General features: G+C 44.0%; 1 protein-coding gene across 1 annotated transcript in view; it reads right to left on the reverse strand.

The window, feature by feature from the left end:
- Positions 1-23020, reverse strand: part of LOC129866846 (neural-cadherin-like) — a 119842-nt gene that overhangs the window by 69575 nt on the left and 27247 nt on the right. The window contains exons 2-6 of the mRNA XM_055939819.1: positions 15003-15200; positions 8718-8943; positions 7970-8174; positions 4275-4386; positions 3627-3876 (exon numbers count right to left, since the gene is read on the reverse strand). Coding sequence (XP_055795794.1) covers positions 3627-3876; positions 4275-4386; positions 7970-8174; positions 8718-8943; positions 15003-15200 — 991 coding nt within the window. The remainder of the gene's footprint in view (positions 1-3626; positions 3877-4274; positions 4387-7969; positions 8175-8717; positions 8944-15002; positions 15201-23020) is intronic.

Below are 23020 nucleotides of genomic sequence, written 5' to 3' on the forward strand. Positions count from 1 at the left end.
TCCTGTTCAGTTTCGTCCTGTTTGTTGGACTGGGACTTTACGCGCCCTTGTGTGTGTGGCGTGACTGTCTCTCTGGTTACTTGGAATGTTAAATCCACGTTTTTTGGAACTACCCTGCTCTCTGCGCCTGACTCCTTCACTCACCACTTTTGAAGTCTTGACAACTACTTGTATTTGTGAGAGGTATTGACATGTTGAATGCACCTTGGCAGCAGCTAATGGGGATCAATAACAAATACAAATACATATACACAATATCCTGTAATGAGAAAAAAATTACAAATAATAAAATAAAATAAATTAAATATAACATTTAAGTATTCAGAACCTTCTGTTGAAGCACCTTTGGCAGTGATTACAGCTTTGAGTCTTCTTGGGTGTGACGCTACAAGTTTGGCACAACTGTATTTGGGGAGTTTCTTCCATCCTTCTCTGCATATCCTCTCAGGCTCTGCCAGGTTGGATGGGGAGCGTCGCTGCACAGCTATTTTCAGGTCTCTCCAGAGATGTTCGATCGGGTTCAAGTCCGAGCTCTGGCTGGGCCACTCAAGGGCATTCAGAGACTTGTCCCGAGGCCATTCCTGCGTAGTCTTGGCTGTGTGCTTAGGGTTGTTGTCCTGTTGGAAGGTAAACCTTCGCCTCAGTCTGAGGTCCTAAGTGCTCTGGAACTGGTTTTCATCAAGGATCTCTCTTTACTTTGCTCAATTCATCTTTCTCTTGATCCTGACTAGTCTCCCAGTCCCTGCATCTGAAAAACATCCCCACAGCATAATTCTGCCACCAACATGCTTCACCGTAGGGATGGTGCCAGGTTTCCTCCAGATGTGACGCTTGGCATTCAGGCCAAAGAGTTAAATCTTAGTTTCATCAGACCAGAGAATCTTGTTTCTCATGGTCTGAGAGTCCTTTAGGTGCCTTGGCAAACTCCAAGCGGGCTGTCATGTGCCTTTTACTGAGAAGTGGCTTCCGTCTGGCCGCTCTACCATAAAGGCCTGATTGGTGGAGTGCTGCTAAAATGCTTGTTCTTCTGGAAGATTCTCCCATCTCCACAGAGGAACTCTGTCAGAGTGACCCCGATTAATTAGTTTGGCCAGGCGGCCAGCTCTAGGAAGAATCTTGGTGGTTCCAAACAGATCCAAATGGATCTGTGCCATTCACTTTGAACTGGACTGTGTTTACAGCATGAGTGGTCGCGAGTAGATGCGCTTGTTTTGAGATCAAAGCAAGAGCTGTATGTAGCCAGGTGTATACATTTGTTCATATTCTTTGCTAGTTATAGCTAATTTCTAGTCAGCAATAGGGGAGTGCTTGCTTCCTACAAGAGCACAAAACGTGTGCATTTCTAGCCATTTCTAGACAATATTATGGGAATAATAAGGAATATTCTTTTGTAAAGTGGTTTCTTGCATCAAACAACACAACTTTTTCAGTCACCTCCTTGTCTGAAGGACAAGTGGTTAAACAGGTTCATGTCCAACCCTACATGTCCTTTTCAAAAGTATAATGGAATGTAAGCCGACATTGAACAACACACATTGGCGTCTACTGTAGGCTGAATTATAGAACAGCTATCTCCATGTTAAAATATTATGGGATGCATTTTCTCAATAGTTTTTTATGGTAGGCCGATCTGATAGGCCTACATTACGATCAAATAGCCACAGTAGCCTACTTGGCCTCTGTTATAACTGTAACTTAAAGCGGGTACAGCCTCAGTGTTCACAGTAAACGCATGCCAGAATTTGCACAGGAGGGGGTTGTAGTTCAGTAGTATAGTAGATACTAGATTACAGATGGAAGGGGTTGTAGTTCAGTAGTATAGTAGATACTAGATTACTGATGGGGGGGTGGTAGTTCAGTAGTATAGTAGATACTAGATTATTGATGGAGGGGGTGGTAGTTCAGTAGTATAGTAGGTACTAAATTACTGATGGAGGGGGTGTAGTTCAATAGTATAGTAGATACTAGATTACTGATGGAGGGGGTGGTAGTTCAATAGTATAGTAAATACTAGATTACTGATGGAGGGGGTGTAGTTCAATAGTATAGTAGATACTAGATTACTGGTGGGGGGGTGGTAGTTCAGTAGTATAGTAGATACTAGATTACTGATGGAGGGGGTGTAGTTCAATAGTATAGTAGGTACTAAATTACTGATGGAGTGGGTGTAGTTCAATAGTATAGTAGATACTAGATTACTGATGGAGGGGGTGGTAGTTCAGTAGTATAGTAGATACTAGATTACAGTTGGGGGGGTGGTAGTTCAATAGTATAGTAAATACTAGATTACTGATGGAGGGGGTGGTAGTTCAATAGTATAGTAGATACTAGATTACTGATGGAGGGGGTGGTAGTTCAATAGTATAGTAGATACTAGATTACTGATGGAGGGGGTGGTAGTTCAATAGTATAGTAAATACTAGATTACTGATGGAGGGGGTGTAGTTCAATAGTATAGTAGATACTAGATTACTGATGGAGGGGGTGGTAGTTCAGTAGTATAGTAGATACTAGATTACAGTTGGAGGGGGTGGTAGTTCAATAGTATAGTAGATACTAGATTACTGATGGGGGGGTGGTAGTTCAGTAGTATAGTAGATACTAGATTACTGATGGAGGGGGTGGTAGTTCAGTAGTATAGTAGATACTAGATTACAGATGGAGGGGGTGGTAGTTCAATAGTATAGTAAATACTAGATTACTGATGGAGGGGGTGGTAGTTCAATAGTATAGTAGATATTAGATTACTGATGGAGGGGGTGGTAGTTCAATAGTATAGTAGATACTAGATTACTGATGGAGGGGGTGGTAGTTCAATAGTATAGTAAATACTAGATTACTGATGGAGGGGGTGGTAGTTCAATAGTATAGTAGATACTAGATTACAGATGGAGGGGGTGTAGTTCAATAGTATAGTAAATACTAGATTACTGATGGAGGGGGTGGTAGTTCAATAGTATAGTAGATACTAGATTACTGATGGAGGGGGTGGTAGTTCAATAGTATAGTAGATACTAGATTACAGATGGAGGGGGTGGTAGTTCAATAGTATAGTAAATACTAGATTACTGATGGAGGGGGTTGTAGTTCAATAGTATAGTAAATACTACATTACTGATGGAGGGGGTTGTAGTTCAATAGTATAGTAGATACTAGATTACTGATGGAGGTGGTTGTAGTTCAGTAGTATAGTAGACACTAGATTACTGATGGAGGGGGTTGTAGTTCAATAGTATAGTAGATACTAGATTACTGATGGAGGGGGATGTAGTTCAATAGTATACCGGTAGTATGTACTAGGTTAATGATGGAGGGGGTTGTACTTCAATAGTATACCGGTAGTATGTACTAGGTTAATGATGGAGGGGGTTGTACTTCAATAGTATACCGGTAGTATGTACTAGGTTAATGATGGAGGGGGTTGTACTTCAATAGTATACCGGTAGTATGTACTAGGCTACTGATGGAGGGGGTTGTATGCTACTGACGGAGGGGGATGTAGTTCAATAGTGTAGTAGATACTATGCTACTGACGGAGGGGGATGTAGTTCAATAGTGTAGTAGATACTAGAATGCTGATGTTGTGTGAGGGCGGGGTTATAGTCTACATCAGTAGATCCACTCACACAGTCTGGGAGAATTCGGGGGCCTGGTCGTTGACATTGGCCATGCGCAGGCGGATGGTGGCTGTACCAGAGTGAGGCTCCTCCCCATTATCAACCGCCATCACCACAAACTCATACAGGTGGTTGGGCCTCTCGTAGTCCAGACGGCCCACAGGGAAGATGGTGCCGTGGGCTGAAATGCTGAAGTCTGGGCTTAGAGTGTAGTATGTGAGTTCTGCATTCAACCCCGAGTCACAGTCACTGGCTAACACTGTAGGAGAGATACAGGATATGAACACATAGGTCATATTTATTAGGCGCCAAAAAAGAAAAGAAAACTAGCTGAAGCTAGATTCAGTTTTCCGTTGCAAAGCATTTTGCTATGGTGTGCCCTAATGAATACGACCCTGGTCTCTAACAATAGGTCTGATGAATCTGTTTGCATGTGTCAGGATGGGGATCTTTTTCTGTTGGTATTACAGACAATTGACAAGTTCTAGAGCTGCATATCAGCACCTATTCATTACTGTAACAACAGTTCCAGGAACTCAACAGCAATGCAATTAATTGTGACTCGTTGTGACCCTGTATAATCAATCTAAATGAGAGTAAAGAGGTCACAGAATGCCCCACACACACTAGGAAGACAAAGCTGCATTCTCATCTCACCCTGCAGGAGAGAGGTTGCTGTGGTTACTGTCTCAGGGACTCCATCAACACTGTAAATAGACTGGAGAAATTCTGGGACACAGTCGTTCTCGTCCGTTATCACCACCTGGACCTGCTCAGGGGAAAGGGGAGAGAGAAGAGGGGGATGAGGAGGGAAATAAAACAGGGAAAGTTGGAAAGGAGAGAGACAAGGGTGGAAAGGAGAGAGAGAGAAGAAGGAGAGGAGACGGGGGAAAAAAAGAGAGAAGTGGAGGAGAGGGGACATAACCCAAATCATTCTACATCTAGGAGACAGAAGTGGGACTGATGAAAATGTGTTTTTGCCCGCGCTGCAGATGGCTATATCGGTCCACTAATACAGGACTAGTAAAGGCCCAGTGCACTACTTTTGTGAAAATAGATAGATATACACTGCTCAAAAAAATAAAGGGAACACTTAAACAACAGAATGTAACTCCAAGTCAATCACACTTCTGTGAAATCAAACTGTCCACTTAGGAAGCAACACTGATTGACAATAAATTTCACATGCTGTTGTGCAAATGGAATAGACAACAGGTGGAAATTATAGGCAACTGGCAAGACACCCCCAATAAAGGAGTGGTTCTGCAGGTGGTGACCACAGACCACTTCTCAGTTCCTATGCTTCCTGGCTGATGTTTTGGTCACTTTTGAATGCTGGCAGTGCTTTCACTCCAGTGGAAGCATGAGACGGAGTCTACAACCCACACAAGTGGCTCAGGTAGTGCAGCTCATCCAGGATGGCACATTAATGCAAGCTGTGGCCAGAAGGTTTGCTGTGTCTGTCAGCGTAGTGTCCAGAGCATGGAGGTGCTACCAGGAGACAGGCCAGTACATCAGGAGACGTGGAGGAGGCCGTAGGAGGGCAACAACCCAGCAGCAGGACCGCTACCTCCGCCTTTGTGCAAGGAAGAGCAGGAGGAGCACTGCCAGAGCCCTGCAAAATGACCTCCAGCAGGCCACAAATGTGCATGTGTCTGCTCAAATGGTCAGAAACAGACTCCATGAGGGTGGTATGAGGGCCCGACGTCCACAGGTGGGGGTTGTGCTTACAGCCCAACACCGTGCAGGACTTTTGGCATTTGCCAGAGAACACCAAGATTGGCAAATTCGCCACTGGTGCCCTGTGCTCTTCACAGATGAAAACAGGTTCACACTGAGCACATGTGACAGACGTGACAGAGTCTGGAGACGCCATGGAGAACGTTCTGCTGCCTGCAACATCCTCCAGCATGACCGGTTTGGCGGTGGGTCAGTCATGGTGTGGGGTGGCATTTCTTTGGGGGGCCGCACAGCCCTCCATGTGCTCGCCAGAGGTAGCCTGACTGCCATTAGGTACCGAGATGAGATCCTCAGACCCCTTGTGAGACCATATGCTGGTGCGGTTGGCCCTGGGTTCCTCCTAATGCAAGACAATGCTAGACCTCATGTGGCTGGAGTGTGTCAGGAGTTCCTGCAAGAGGAAGGCATTGATGCTATGGACTGGCCCGCCCGTTCCCCAGACCTGAATCCAATTAAGCACATCTGGGACATCATGTCTCGCTCCATCCACCAACGCCACATTGCACCACAGACTGTCCAGGAGTTGGCGGATGCTTTAGTCCAGGTCTGGGAGGAGATCCCTCAGGAGACCATCCTCCACCTCATCAGGAGCATGGCCAGGCGTTGTAGGGAGGTCATACAGGCACGTGGAGGCCACACACACTACTGAGCCTAATTCTGCCTTGTTTTAAGGACATTACATCAAAGTTGGATCAGCCTGTAGTGTGGTTTTCCACTTTAATTTTGAGTGTGACTCCAAATCCAGACCTCCATGGGTTGATACATTTGATTTCCATTGATCATTTTTGTGTGATTTTGTTGTCAGCACATTCAACTATGTAAAGAAAAAAGTATTTAATAAGAATATTTCATTCATTCAGATCTAGGATGTTTTATTTTAGTGTTCCCTTTATTTTTTTGAGCAGTGTATATTTTGTTTCATTTTTGTATTTTTGTTCATTTTATTTTTTATTTTTTTCAGGGGGTGCTGCAGCATCTTCAGCACCCTTACTTCCTGCGGCCATACTTGGAAGTTAACTCAACAGGAATGCTATTGGTCAACAAATATTTTGAATCCAAGCAGGTCAGATGCTTATAAAAGTGTCTTAACTTCATTGATTTTTTCTCTATCTTTTTTGTTGATACTCTCTCTTTCTCTCTCTCTCTCTCTCTCTCTACCTCAGGGACTCTTGGGGCATGGACTTTCAGGCTATGCCTTCTCTCTCTCTCTCCCTCTCTGATCATGCCTAGAATAATGCCTTGCAATGCTTGTTAATGCTTTTGTACCTTAAGCATTATGCCTTGTATGTGAATCCATTCATTTTACAAAGTAATTCAATATACTTGTATTTAGAATTCTATTCTCATACATTTCTTGAGTGTCTGTTGCTGTAACTCAACTATAGTATCTTGCATATTGCTAAATAAACTTTATGGAGTCAGATTATCAATTTAACAGACTTTGTTAATTAACATATTAATTGCATAGTCTTATTATGGGTCGCTTGTGAAGTATACAGTATATTACAGTTTGAACACATATCAAATGTTATCCCATGACTGGTATTTCATCAGGATCATTATAAGATGATAATAAATCATTATAATGTTTGTTTTCATACTCACAACGTCTTACAATGCATTATAACTGCATGGCTTTAAGTGAAGGGTTGCTGAAATGTCATACTGGTAGGAGAAAAACTTGAGCTAAATTGCACTGTAGTTTCTAAAAGTTGCCACCTCAACATTTCCTTTATCTTCCAGCTCATGAGTTCTGCTTTTAAAATAGAAATGTTCCCGGCCTGTCTTTTTGGCTGAGCAAGGCCCTTAGTCCTGCATCTGAAACGCACTCTCCCTCCCTCTCTCTCTCCCTCTCTCTCTCTCTCTCTCCCTATCCCTCCCTCCCTCTCTCTCTCTCTCTCTCTCCCTCACTCTCTCCCCTCTCTCTCTCTCCCTCCCTCTCTCTCCCTCTCTCTCTCTCTCTCTCTCTCTCCCTCTCTCTCTCTCTCCCCCTCTCTCTCTCTCCCCTCCCCCTCTCTCCCTCCCCTCTCTCTCTCTCTCTCTCTCTCTCTCCCTGTGTCACCGTCAGTGTGTAAAGTGTGAAGTGACAGCTAAGTAATAGCACTGAAATAGCAGGAATAGGTTTCCCTCAAGCCAACACTGCACCCAGCAGACTCAGTCAGTCCTAAAGGTCTGTTTTCTAACTGAAACGTGGAGTGTGAAATAAATGTGTGGCGTGATAATTGGATGACAAAATCATTAAATAAATAATTTAGAGGGTTGAAATAAATTCTGGCAAGCAGACTGACTTCCAGACAGAATTCTATAGGGAGATGGCTGTCTGATTTAGTCAACTTCATGGTTGTTCTAGTTTTGCTAGACACATCTTTGACGTGCCAGTCTTTACTATACATAAAACACTGAGACATAGATAAGAAAGAAGTGTGACAAATTGGAGATTTGACCGACCATAGTCTCACAATGCCATCCTTCCAAGTCTTGTTCCTTACTGCAACCAATGTGAGGAAGTCTGAAAATCGAAACTAGACCAACCCCAACACACACAAACACACACCCACGGTCCTCCTCTGACGCCACATACACCCCTCTCACACACACACTCTATCACTAACCTCTATGGCGCTGCTGAGGCCCCCTGGCCCCTCGCTGGCCCTGACCATAAGGAGGTAACGTCTCTGGTCATTCTCATAGTCTAGCGTGCGGGTCAGGCTGATCTCCCCTGTCTCCTGCTGCATTCTGAACAGGCTGCTGGGGTTGATCAGCAGGCTGTAGCTGATTGGCTGCTTCTGGAAGGAGATGGCGAACATCACCAGGAAGCTAGAGGAGACAGAAATATGTCATTAACAGTAAAGTGTATTCCAATTCTGGACCAACATAAGTTCTGCTGCTGCGTGACTGAGGCTGTTCCCGATGTTGCTGTTTTCTCTGATGTCTGAACGTGTGATATTCAAATTACATCCCTAATTCCCATACAGAGTAGAAATGGAATGTCTATGAGCATGTGTGCATGTGTGTGTGTGTGTGTGTGTGTGTGTGTGTGTGTGTGTGTGTGTGTGTGTGTGTGTGTGTGTGTGTGTGTGTGTGTGTGTGTGTGTGTGTGTGTGTGTGTGTGTGTGTGTGTGTGTGTGTGTGTGTGTGTGTGTGTGTGTGTGTGTGTGCGTGTGTCTGTTCTGACTTGTGTTAACATGTTGAGTGTGTGTCCATCCAGCCTGCCACATATCTGTTTGTACTCTTGCCAACTCCATGTTTGGCTTGACAATGAGTAACAAGGAGTTTGCGTGATAGCACGAACAGATCTGGGGCCAGGCTGGTGTACATCCATGTGGTGTGCGTCTACAACTATACATTCCCAGTACTCACGGCTGTCCCTCTGGGGTGTTCTCTGGTATGGAAATGGCGTAGGATGCCTTGGTGAACTGTGGTGTTCTGGGTCCTGCTATGACTGACACCATGGCAGGAGCACTGCGACTGCCCAGCCCGTCAAAGGCCACCACACTCAGCAGATACTCCCTGTCTCTCTGCAGGGGGAGACCTGTGGTCAAGATGTGACCACTCTTCTTGTCCACCGCAAAGCAGCCATTACCACCTGTAAGTTACATTCCATGAATCAGTCAATACATATATTCATTTATTAATCAATTAATCAATCAGATGTATTTGTAAAGCCACTTTTACATCCCAATGTACAGTACAATAGTACAGTATTAGTAGAGTAGAGTACAGTAGAGTATAGCTTTATTGTCATAGAAGCCTCTACACTACAGTTTAGCTACAGTAGAGTACAGTACAGAACAGTCAAGCAAGGGAGACAGATGGATAGACTGAACATACTGGGGATAATCTACCCATTTTATATGCATTCGTATATACAGAAGTACATATGTACAGTACAGTTGAGTATAATAGAGTACAGAACAAGACAGCCAAGCAAGGGAGACAGATGGAGAGACTGAACATATACTGAGGATCATTTTTTTAAACTTTCGATTAATATCATATAATATAATTTTCATGAAATCACAAGTCCAATACAGCAAATGAAAGATAAACATCTTGTGAATCCAGCCATCATTTCCGATTTTTAAAATGTTTTACAGCGAAACACAATATGTATTTCTATTAGCTAACCACAATAGCCAAAGACTCAAAACCGACCAAATAGAGATGTAATTAGTCACTAACCAAGAAACAACTTCATCAGATGACAGTCTTATAACATGTTATACAATAAATTTATGTTTTGTTGGAAAATGTGCATATTTGAGGTATAAATCATAGTTTTACATTGCAGCTACCATCAAAAATATCACCAAAGCAGCCAGAATAATTACAGAGAGCAACGTGAAATACCTAAATACTCATCATAAAACATTTATGAAAAATACATGGTGTACAGCAAATGAAAGATAAACATCTTGTGAATCCAGCCAATATTTCCGATTTTTTAAGTGTTTTACAGCAAAAACACAATATATATTTCTATTAGCTCACTACAGTAGCCAAACACACAACGCAATTTACTCCCCGCCAAAATAGCTTGCACAAAACTGACAGAATAGAGATAAAATGAATCACTAACCTTGAACAACTTCATCAGATGACAGTCTTATAACATCAGGTTATACAATACATGTCACGTTCCTGACCTATTTCTGTTAGTTTGTTATATGTGTTAGTTGGTCAGGACGTGAGGTTGGGTGGGCATTCTATGTTTTCTGTTTCTATGTTGGTTTATGGGTTGCCTGGTATGGCTCTTAATTAGAGGCAGGTGTTTGGCGTTCCTCTAATTAAGAGTCATATTTAGGTAGGTGTTTTCACAGTGTTCGTTGTGGGTGATTGTCTCCTGTGTTTGTGTATGTCGTTACGCCACACGGGACTGGTTTCGGTTTGTTTGTTCAGTGTTTTTTATGTGTAGGCTTTTTTCCCTGTTCGTGCGTTCTCGTGTGTTATGTGAGTCCGTCGTTCAGATCTGTCTACACCGTTATTTTGTTTTGTTAGTTTATTAGTCAAGTTCGTGTTTTCGTGATTTTTTCTTTAATAAATCATGTCTTCAAACTCCACTGCATTTTGGTTCGATCCCTGCTCCTCCTCTTCTGATGAAGAGGAGGAGGAAAGCCGTTACAGAATCACCCACCAATCCAGAACCAAGCGGCGCGAGTTCAAGCAGGATTATACACAGGAATCATGGACTTGGGAGGAAATATTGGACGGGAGAGGTCCATGGGCACAGCCGGGAGAGTATCGCCGTCCCAAAGCTGAGCTGGAGGCAGCGAAAGCAGAGAGGCGGTGGTATGAGGAGGCAGCAAGGAGACGTGGCTGGAAGCCCAAGAGGAGACCCCAAAAATGTATTGGGGGGGGGGCTAAGAGGTAGTGGGCCATGGGCAGGTAGGAGACCTGCGCCCACTTCCCAGGCTTACCGTGGAGAGCGGGAGTACGGGCAGGCGCCGTGTTACGCAGTAGAGCGCACGGTGTCTCCTGTACGAGTGCATAGCCCAGTGCGGGTTATTCCACCTCCCCGCACTGGTAGGGCTAGATTGGGCATTGAGCCAGGTGTCATGAGGCCGGCTCAACGCGTCTGGTCTCCAGTGCGTCTCCTCGGGCCGGCTTACATGGCACCAGCCTTACGCATGGTGTCCCCGGTTCGCCTACATAACCCGGTGCGGGTTATTCCACCTCCCCGCACTGGTCGGGCGACGGGGAGCATTCAACCAGGTAAGGTTGGGCAGGCTCGGTGCTCAAGGGAGCCAGTACGCCTTCACGGTCCGGTATTTCCGGCACTACCACCCCGCCTCAGCCCAGTACCACCAGTGCCTACACCACGCACCAGGCTTCCAGTGCGTTTTCAGAGCCCTGTGCCTCCTCCACGCACTCTCCCTATGGTGCGTGTCTCCAGACTAGTGCCTCCAGTTCCGGCACCGCGCACTAAGCCACATGTGCGTCTCCTAAGTCCTGTGCACACTGTTGTTTCTCCCCGTACTCGTCCTGATGTGCGTGCACTCAGCCCGGTGCCACCAGTGCCGGTACCACGCACCAGGAATATAGCACGCTTTGAGAGTCCAGTGTGCCCTGTCCCTGCTCCCCGCACTAGGCTTGAAGTGCGTGTCCTCAGTCAGGTGCCTCCAGTTACGGCACCACGCACCAAGCCTACAGTGCGTCTCAGCCGGCCAGAGTCTGCCGTCTGCCCAACGGCGCATGAACTGCCTGTCTGCCATGAGCCTGCAAAGCTGCCCGTCTGCCATGAGCCTACAGAGCCTTCCGCCAGACAGGAGCAGCCAGAGCCTTCCGCCAGACAGGTGCAGTCTGAGCCATCCGTCTCCGCAGCGCCATCTGAGCCATCCGTCTCCCCAGCGCCATCTGAGCCATCCGTCTCCCCAGCGCCGTCTGAGCCATCCGTCTCCCCAGCGCCGTCTGAGCCATCCGTCTCCCCAGCGCCGTCTGAGCCATCCGTCTGTCCTGAGCCATTAGAGCCGCCCGTCTGTCCCGAGCCGTCAGAGCCGATAGTCAGTCAGGAGCCGCTAGAGCCAGTTATCAGTCAGGATCTGCCAGAGCCGCCAACCAGACAGGATCTGCCAGAGCCGCCAACCAGACAGGATCTGCCAGAGCCGCCAACCAGACAGGATCTGCCAGAGCCGCCAACCAGACAGGATCTGCCAGAGCCACCAACCAGACAGGATCTGCCAGAGCCGTCAGTGAGCCCTGAGCGTCCAGAGCCTTCAGCCAGCCATGAGCGTCCAGAGCTGTCAGCGAGCCATGAGCGTCGATAGCCGTCAGCGAGCCATGAGCGTCGAGAGCCGTCAGCCAGCCATGAGCGTCGAGAGCCGTCAGCCAGCCATGAGCGTCGAGAGCCGTCAGCCAGCCATGAGCGTCGAGAGCCGTCAGCCAGCCATGAGCGTCCAGAGCCGTTAGCCAGTCATGAGCTGTCCCTTAGCCCGGAGCGGCTATTTACCCAGAACTGCCCCTCAGTCCAGAGCTGTCTCTCTGTCCGGAGCTGCCTTTCAGTCCGGAGTTGCCCCTCTATCCTGATCTCCCTCTCTATCCTGAGCTACCTCTATATCCTGATCTATCCCTCTGTCTTGAGCTATCCCTCTGTCTTGATCTATCCCTCTGTCCCGGTGCTGCCCCTGTTGTTGATGTTACCAAAAGGATTTTGTGGGGGTAAGATGAGGGTGGACATTCATAGGGGGAGATGGAAGCTGGGATTGACTATGGTGGGGTGGGGACCTCGCCCGGAGCCTGAGCCACCACCGTGGTCAGATGCCCACCCAGACCCTCCCCTAGACTTTGTGCTGGTGCGCCCGGAGTTCGCACCTTATGGGGGGGGTTATGTCACGTTCCTGACCTATTTCTGTTAGTTTGTTATATGTGTTAGTTGGTCAGGACGTGAGGTTAGGTGGGCATTCTATGTTTTCTGTTTCTATGTTGGTTTATGGGTTGCCTGGTATGGCTCTTAATTAGAGGCAGGTGTTTGGCGTTCCTCTATTTAAGAGTCATATTTAGGTAGGTGTTTTCACAGTGTTCGTTGTGGGTGATTGTCTCCTGTGTCTGTGTTTGTCGCACCATACGGGACTGTTCGGTTTGTTTAGTTTATCGTCATTTTTATGTGTAGGCTATTTTCCCTGTTCGTGCGTTCTTAGTGTTTATGTGAGTTCGTCGTCCAGGTCTGTCTACACCGTTTGTTATTTTGTTTAGTCAAGGGTATTTCGTTTTCGTGTTTTCATGTTTTCGTTAATAAATCATGTCTTCAAACTCCGCTGCATTTTGGTTCCCTCACTACTCCTCCTTTTCGGTTGAAGAGGAGGAGGACCGCCGTTACAATACACTTATGTTTTGTTCGAAAATGTGCATATTTAGAGCTACAAATCCTGATTATACATTGTGAATACGTAACATCGATTCACCAGAATCTCCAGAGATATTTTGGACACTCACCTAATCTGACCAAAGAACTCATCATAAACTTTACATAAAAATACTTGTTGTATGGCAAATGAAAGATACACTGGTTCTTAATGCAACCGCCGTGTTAGATTTTTTAAAATAACTTTACCATAACATACAGCTTACGTTATTATGAGATAGCGCTCACCAAAACGGCAGAGAATAGGAATCAACATTTTCCACAGAAATACGAAATAACATCATAAATTGTTCTTACTTTTGCTGAGCTTCCATCAGAATCTTGTACAAGGAGTCCTTGGTCCAGAATAAATCGTTGTTTGGTTTTAGAATGTCCTTTTCTTCTGTCGAATTCGCGCCACAATGCTAGCCAAGGTTGATAACGTTCCCACCCTCTCTTGACGCAAAGAATGGAAAACTCCAAAAGTCCCAATAAACGTTGAATAAACTAATAAAACTCGGTTGAAAAAACCTACTTTACGATGTTATTATCACATGTATCAAATAAAATCAGAGCCGGAGATATTCGCCGTGTAAACCGAAAGCTTTTCAGAAGCTAATGTCGAGCCCCGCCTTGCGCCTTGGTAGACAAAGGAAGTTCCTGACCTGCCACTCCAAAAGCTCTCATTTGACCTCAGATCAAGCTAGACACCCCATTCCACCTTCCACTGCCTGTTGACATCTAGTGGAAGGCGTATGAAGTGCATGTATATCGATAAATACAAGCCAGTTGAATAGGCAGGCCCTGAAACAGAGACCCATTTTCAGAATTTTCACTTCCTGTCTGGAAGTTTGCTGCCAAATGAGCTCTGTTTTACTCACAGATATAATTCAAACAGTTTTAGAAACTTGAGAGTGTTTTCTATCCAATAGTAATAATAATATGCATATTGTATGATCTAGAATAGAGTACGAGGCCGTTTAAATTGGGCACGATTTTTTCCAAAGTGAAAACAGCGCCCCTATTGAACTTTCCATTAATACACAATAGCAACATTCTTGTCTTGTCTTTTTTTCTCTGTAAAGTGTGTTGTGTCATGGATGTGAAAGGCACATTTGACTTGACCTGATTTTATACGACTAGATGAATAGACTGAAGATAATTTCCCCATCAAAATGTATTCACAGTAGCAACATCCTGGTCCTAGTCTTGTCCGCCAACTGTAAACCCTGGCACGTACAGTACAGTAAGTCTACCAACACCCCACTCTATAGAATGAGGTCAAATGTAATTTAGCAGACCTCGCTGGTGCCCAAGACCCGGGCTGTCATCCTCTTTAGATGTAGTTAAACCTATGGAATCATTGAAGGATTAAATACAAAAGCTCATGTTTAAAAAATCTGATTTAAAAAAATCTTAGCAGGTGGTTGTTGATTTCCATTTAGCTTGTACCACTTGGGGCTCATGTGATGTCGGTGCTTAGTTACAATTCATCTTCAACATCTGTTTGAGGAGAATGAGGAACGAGAAGGGGGTCAATCCACTCAAAAAGTGGTACTAGTGGGTTTGAATACTGCTGGACTAGGGTTTTATCTGCGTCAGTGGTAGTGCACTGAGTTAATGCAGGTCATAGAAGAGTCGCAGACGGATTGTGATCCCATTGAACAAGATTAGCCCACCCCCCAGTCCCTGATACATCAACAAACCAGACCCCCCCCCCTACACTCCCCCTCAGCAGGGGCTCCACAGATGTAGCAGATCTTTTGGCTGGCCCGCTGTGTGCGTACGTGCGCGCATCTCTTTCTTACCATCAGCCATGAAGTACTCCACCTCGCCACTACTGCCCTCATCCCCGTCGCGAGCATGGAGCGGGTACACCAGCTCCCCAGGGGGGGCCTCGTGGGACACCACTGCCAGGTAGGGGTAAGGCTCCATGGCCCACTCGGGGACGTTGTCGTTGACATCTGTCACCCTCAGCTTCACCTTGGTCAGGTACCAGTCAGGCCCTGGGAAGAAGAGAGTTAGTGGGTCAATAGAAGAGACTAGACCATAGAAATGGAATACTGCCTGTTTCTATGACACAAGGCCTAATTTCTGTAATACCCAAACCAAACAAAGATTCTATGATGTTAGAAAATTGGAGACCAATCACATTAATGAACAATGATGGAAAGCTACTTGCATCCATCTTTGCAGAAAGACTTAAAAAAAGGTCTTAACCAAATCATTGATGATACCCAGTCTGGTTTTATGAAGGGCAGACATATGTAATAATATTAGACTAGTATTGGACTTGATAGACTACAATGAGCACATTAAGGAAGATAGCTTTATTTTATTTGTAGACTTTTACAAGGCATTTGATACAGTTGAACATTATTTTATTTTTGAGATTTTTTGGTTTTGGTCAATATTTTCAAAGTGTAATTAAGACACTTTACAATAACAGTAACTACATTTTCCCATGGAACTTCACAAAGATTCAACATTAGACGTGGAATTAAACAAGGATGCCCAATTTCTCCTTTCTTATTTTTATTGGTCACACGTTATGACACTTCACTTAAATAAGGATAGTTTTAGGGGGTAATCAAATACAAGACAAAGAGATAAAATGTTCACAATTGTCTGACGACACCACCATTTATTTGAAAGATCATAATGAAGACAGGAAAGCTATTGAGTGTATTAATGCCTTCACACGTGTATCAGGTTTATCTCTGAATATTAGGAAATGTGAATTATTTGCGTTGAAAAGATGTGACTCAAACTCAATATGTAATATCCCTGTAAATGTGATCACATATCTTGGTATTACAGTTAGCAAAGATCAGAAAGAAAGGGCCAACTTAAATTTCTCTCCTATTGTAGAGGAAATTGGAAAGAGATTTAACTCCTGGTTATTAAGAGATCTTTCTTTATCTGGACGTGTACTTTTATCAAAATCTGAAGTTCTGTCCAGATTAGTTTATACCTCCCTTGCCTTGGATGTTCCCCTGTCAGTAACTAAAATAGTTGATACTCAATTATTTAACTTCATATGGAGGAATAAACCTCATTATTTAAGAAAAGCGTTAATATGTAGCACCCAAGGTGAGGGAGGGTTGAATGCTATGGATTTTAAAACCTCTAATATGATATTTAAGATTAAATGGAAACAAAACTATGTAAGAAATAAAGATTGCATTTGGAATATCATCCCTAATTTAACATTCCAACAAATTGGTGGTCTAGAATTCTTCCTCAAATGCAACTCTGATGTGGGTAAGATCCCTATCCCTATAAGTTAGTTTGCTAACTTTCATAAACAAGCACTTCTAACTTGGAACCTCATGTACAAACATATTTTCCCCCCATAGGTATACAACCTGGAATAATAAAGACAAACAACTCTTTGTTTTTCCAGAACTGGTTTGACAACAACATTATTTGGGTTAAACAATTATTGAATAATGATGGATGACTGTATGATTATCCAGAATTTATTAGAACACACAATGTTACATTCACTCCTGAGGAGTATCAAATCGTTGTTAGAGCTGTCCCTAAAGGTGCTATTCTTCTTTTAGGAGAATATAACAATACTCCAAGTGCAACTGTTGAGGATTTTGTAGCCTCAATACAATTAGAAGGAATTGACATTTTAAACTATAAATGTAATAACATGCATATAAGGAAACTGTCAATATGTTACTATTCCCTCTGCTAAAATGTACTGGAATACAGCCCTAGGACAAGTGAACTGGAACAAAGTTTTGTTGTTATGTGAATGAAATATCATACAAACTCATTCATAGAATCTACCCTGTAAAGACCTTTATAATACACAGATTTAAAATAGCCATTGATAACAAATGTGTATTTTGTGGTTGTGACCCAGAGACTCTTGGCCATTTATTTGGGGACTGTTTTTATGTCAGAAGATTTTGGTGTGAGTTAGAAGATTTTATTTTAAAAGAAACAACTATTAATGTTAATTTGAAAGACTCTGATATTATGTTTTATTTTGATCCAAATGATATTCACCCTGATTTAACTTTCATTGTTAATTTGTTTATCTTTAATGGAAGATTCTTTGTCCATAAAATGAAGTGGGCAGAGAACAAACCCCTCTTCACATTATTTAAGATAGAATTTAAATATTATCTTGAAATGATCAGTATGTACTCTTGTTTGTCTATTTCTTTTTTTTGTATTTATTGTGTTCATAATTTAAAAAACATTTTAAAAAATAAAAAAAATAAAAAAAGGGAATACTGTACTTCCTACTTTACTTCCTTATTATGGGTACACTCAAAATGGCCACCAATCCACCCATCATAGAGAAATTGACGGGGATTCCCATTCCAATCATTCTAAATCTCACCAAAATGAGTGCAGCCTGATTAGGGTTAAATAACATCAATATCACTCCATACCATTCTCTAAGGGATTCTTGCCCTACATGACTGAAGGCTTTTCTGGGATGGCATGATGTCACAATCCCACCAGGGTCAGGAGGCTTTTTACCACCCCAGGAGAGATGCCAGCCCAGCAGACTTCCAGACACCCTGCCTCCCCTGGGAGAGATGCCAGCCCAGCAGACTTCCAGACACCCTGCCTCCCCTGGGAGAGTAGCCCAGCCAGGCGACAGATGATCTTCCCTGGCCCAGCAAAGCCTCTGTGATCGCTCAGGAGCATGGAGATAACGCCACACAACCAAATGCGTATTGTCACCTGCACACTGCTACTGCCATGCTCCTGCCACACTGTAGTGAATAAGAAGATTCCTGCAATCCAATTATCACCTGCTCTCTCACCGCGGCAGGGAGGAATACAGCGGGAGAGAGAGAGAGAGAGAGAGAGAGAGAGAGAGAGAGAGAGAGAGAGAGAGAGAGAGAGAGAGAGAGAGAGAGAGAGAGAGAGAGAGAGAGAGAGAGAGAGAGAGAGAGAGAGAGAGAGAGAGAGAGAGAGAGAGAGAGAGAGAGAGAGAGAGAGAGAGACAGAGACAGAGAGAGACAGAGAGAGACAGAGAGAGACAGAGAGAGACAGAGAGAGACAGAGAGAGACAGAGAGAGACAGAGAGAGACAGAGAGAGAGAGAAGCAAGATACAGATGTGAAGGTGACTGAAGAGGTTCATTGTTCAGAGCTGAAACTGAGACTAGACAGACCAGCACATTCAAACAATGGGTACGCTGAATATAGAATCAAGGATGCTTTGCCATTGTCAGGAAATTCAACTGTTCAAAGGCTCAGCACTTTTTACAGATATTGAGTAATAAGACTAGGATATTGACATATTGACGGTCTCCTCAGTTGTTCTTTGTTTCACCTTAGCGAGGTTAGGTAGCTATATTCCCACCCAAGTTTCCTTGGCGTCAAAGGCGACAGGATTTGGCTAAAACCTATTAACGGCACTCCTACAGTATGTCTGACTTCGGGCTATAAACGTGCCTCCTGCTCTTTGACAATCTAAACAACTGATGCATTAAGTGAACAGGAAGTAGCTACTGTCTTTCACCATCACTGGTGAGAGTACAAAACATTAAGAACACCTGCTCTTTCCATGACAGACTGACCAGGTGAATCCAGGTGAACGCTATGATCCTTTATTGATGTCACTTGTTAAATCCACTTCAATCAGTGTACATGAAGGGGAGGAGACGGGTTAGGTGCTAAGCGCACCGGTTTGTGTCAAGAACTACAGTTTCCTGTGTGTATCAAGAATGGTCCACCACCCAATGGACATCCAGCCAACTTGACACATCTGTGAGTCAACATGGGCCAGCATCCATGCGGAACGCTTTCGACACCCTTGTAGAGTCCATGCCCCGACGAATTGAGGCTGTTCTGAGAGCAAATCGGGGGGAATGCAACTCAATATTACGAAGGTGTTTTGTACACTCAGTGCATATGTAACCTAAACTGACATATTAGTTATATGTTCATTGTAGTGACATATTAGTTATGTCACTATAATGACATCTCAACTAAGTCTTTTTACTGTATGATCAATTTATATTCTATGATGTCAAATTCCAGTGTACCAAAAATAACCAATATTTCTCATATTGTAATACACCTTGATATATGAGAGTCAATACAGTTTTATCTGTGGGGTTGCACAAACCAAATAAATGCTGAAAATGTTTTAAAAAACCAATTTCCCATTTCTTTACCAGGCTTAGGTTTAGCTGGCCTGTGTTCTGTGAGAAACAGAATGCTCTGTACCCCGAGTAGCTAGCTGAGGAGTGTTCTCTACTGAAACACAATAGCTCTAACCTGTGTGACAGCTCATAAACGGATTGTTAGAGGTATAATAGAACAGAGGCAGAGGCTAGAGGAGAGAATTCATCTGGCTTTGCTAGCCTCACTTTGAAGTATGTTTGTGGGGAAAAGTTATCGTGGAACAGGCGATAGCTCATTTGGATAACTGGGACAGTGTCATGGGGCAGAGAAACTCATCAACGTTCAGATTTCAAGTTTGATTTGGCACATGCACAAGAACATTGACATGATTAACTTGCAAGCCCTACCAAACAGTGCAGTATTCAATATCAAAATAATATAACTAATAAACATTTGAAAGTATCTGTGGAAATGTCGACAGAGGTAGTTTGCGCCAGCTACAGCTCTGTAAAAAAGAAATAAAAAAATTGAGTTATTTTGAGTAATGATCACAGATATGTATTTGTTATAGAAGGTCTAAGAGGCACTCTATCAAGGACAAATCACTTAACATTTAGTTCAATAGTGTTATTTTGTGACAAGCGAGGGGAGAAAAGGCCGTGCTCTTGCAGGTTTGTGCCTTTCCCATTCATGTCTCTTAGCTAATGGTGGTGATGATTTTGCAAGGCCGGTTTAATTAGTTTGTTATGGAGCGTCTAATCAGAGCCAAGGCACATGATTACAGACCATCAGGACTAGAATGGTAATGAAGAGCTTGTCAAAGCCGACGTGTGTGTGAGAGGCTCCTATGATCTATGGAGCTACAAAAGGAGCATTGATAAAAACACCCAGGCTGGAACTGGTCTGATAGCATCACACCTGACTGACACCAAGTGCTTTGATCAAATGACTGTGAGAGGAATCAATTAAGCCTCCTCTGAATTTAAAAAACCCGTACAAAATATTTACTGTAGGTCAATTTGATGAATACGGTATATTTAAGCAATAAGTCCCGGGGGGGTGTGGTATATGGTCAATATACCACAGCCAAGGCCTGTATCTAGGCACTCCGCGTTGCGTCGTGCTTAAGAACAGCCCTTAGCCGTGGTATATTGACCATATACCACACCCCCTCGGGTCTGATTGCTTAAGTATCTAATATCTAATTTAGCATCTGCTAAATGGCTGTAATGAAATGTTATGTGATAAATTGGATAGAAGGAGTGTCATTGTGTGCTGTTCCCTCCCCTGTATCCCTGCAGGGATGTTGTTGTCACTTTCTGCTGCTAATCCTCTCCTTGGGTAGTAGCTATACAGTATAAAGGCTTGCTGATATAAAACGCTTTCTCAAGTGCTTTTCTCATAGACTGCCCACGGTACGAGAGCATGGGGGGGTAATGTGTGTGTGTGTGTGTGTGTGTGTGTGTGTGTGTGTGTGTGTGTGTGTGTGTGTGTGTGTGTGTGTGTGTGTGTGTGTGTGTGTGTGTGTGTGTGTGTGTATCTTGATGTGTGTGTTCATATATTTGTGCATATTATGTGCAATGCACGGCAGAGAAGCGTAAGAGAACAGAGCAGTACAAGGGGAACAGCCTAAGCAGTCTATGGCACCACAGTGACTACATATAACAAAATAGTGTATGACAAAGCCTTCACACACCAGGGATCGGTGCATAGTACACAGTGCAGAACAGCAAATGAGAGAACTGTATTGAGATATATCATCTAATTCCTTTAAAAAGCTTTACATAATATGGATCCCACGCGGAATTGCCTGCTGGTTCTTCGAGCCCATTGTGGGAAAATAAGACATGCAACAAGTACACTGAGTTTACAAAACATTAGGAACACCTTCTCTTTCCATGACAGACCGACCAGGTGGATCCAGGTGAAAGCTATGATCTCTTATTGATGTCACTTGTTAAATCCACTTCAATCAGTGTAGATGAAGGGGAGGAGACAGGTTAAAGAATTAGTTTTAAGCCTTGAGACAATTGAGACATAGATTGTGTGTGTATGCCATTCAGAAAGTGCCTTTGAACGGGGTATGGTAGTAGGTAGGTAGGTGCCAGGCGCACCAGTTTGAGTGTGTCAAGAACTGCAATGCTGCTTAACAGTTTCCCGTGTGTATCAAGAATGATCCATCACCCAAAGGACATCCAGCCAGCTTGACACAACTGTGGGAAGCATTGGAGTCAACATGGGCCAGTCCCTGTGAAATGTTATCGACACCTTGTAGAGTCCATGCCCTGACGAATTGAGGCTGTTCTGAGGGCAAAAGGGGGGCAAACGCAATATTAGGAAGGTGTTCCTAATGTTTCGTACACTCAGTCTATTTCAATTGGGTACCAAATTAATATAAATACCCAATGGCACAGCATACCTTTGAGACGTGCTTTTTAGCAGTCCATTGGTATAAAAGGGATTTCAGCGCAGCAGGGAAGTATGAAGATATTAACCAAATGTTTTCAGTGTTAAAGGGCCCCTATTTTTAATCCCCCCATTGTGAGGCTAAAGCACGGTGAGTCTGGACCGGTCAGCATAGGATCAACACACTGAAAGCTGAGACGACTGAAAACTATTAACTGGAAGATCCATCCTCTGCACACTCTGTACTGTAGAGGCTCAAGGCTTCTGAGATTCGGACACACACAGAGATCCACAGACACACACTCACTAACCGTAATCAAATGCACCCATGCACACACACAAACAAACAAACACACACGTACGTATGCACGCACACACAGACACACACATACACACACACCAATTAAATGCAATGTACTGCTGACTAGGTCTCAGGGAAGTTAATCTAAATAGCTTCACGCTTGTGCTCCCGAGTGGTGCAGCAGTCTAAGACACTGCATATCATTGCAAGAGGTGTCACTGCAGAACATGGTTCAAATCAAGGCTGCATTCCATCTGGCTGTGATTGGGAGTCCTATAGGGCGGCACACAATTGGCCCAGCGTTGTCTGGGTTGGGCTGGGGTAGGCTGTCATTGTAAATAACAATTTCTTCTTAACTGACTTGCCTAGTTAAATATGGAATATACCACTACACTATCCTCTGTGAGAGAATGTAAAGTCATAAATATTCTTTGGGCTTATCCTGCTCTCCCTATGTAGGCTCGCTTTTCTGTAGTATGTTGAGAGGAGAATGGACACTAGCAGTAAGGCGATAGTAGTACTCTCAGTCTCTCTCATCCCTCCAGCTGTTAACACCACACTGGGCCTGAGGTGGATTGGGAACAATGGCGAGTTCGTAGAAGCACTATTCAACTCTAAGAAAAGACTCTGAAAACCACTTCCCAACTTCACAACAGAGAGCCAGCAGAGGATTGTGGCTATAAGGAGAGTCATCTCCCTCTAGCTCTCTCTCGCTCTAGTTTCTCTGCACTCCTCTCTCCCTCTCTCTCTCTAGTTTCTCTCCACTTCTCTTGCTCTCTCTCTCTCTCTCTCCATATTTCCTGCTAGCTATTCCCCTTTCTAACCAGAACCAGGGGTATTGTTCATATACCCATTAATCTCTATCTGTTGCTGTCAGTTGGTGTTAGAGGCTTTCAGAAGGATCTCGCTCTCTGTGCTGTGGCAATGCTGCTGTGGTGAAGGGAGGAAGGGGTAATGTGTTATGATGGTGGTGGTAGCTACAGAAAGATAGTGATGAGTATGGGGCCGAT

Source organism: Salvelinus fontinalis, chromosome 12 (assembly GCF_029448725.1).
Source record: "Salvelinus fontinalis isolate EN_2023a chromosome 12, ASM2944872v1, whole genome shotgun sequence".
Lineage (NCBI taxonomy): Eukaryota > Metazoa > Chordata > Actinopteri > Salmoniformes > Salmonidae > Salvelinus > Salvelinus fontinalis.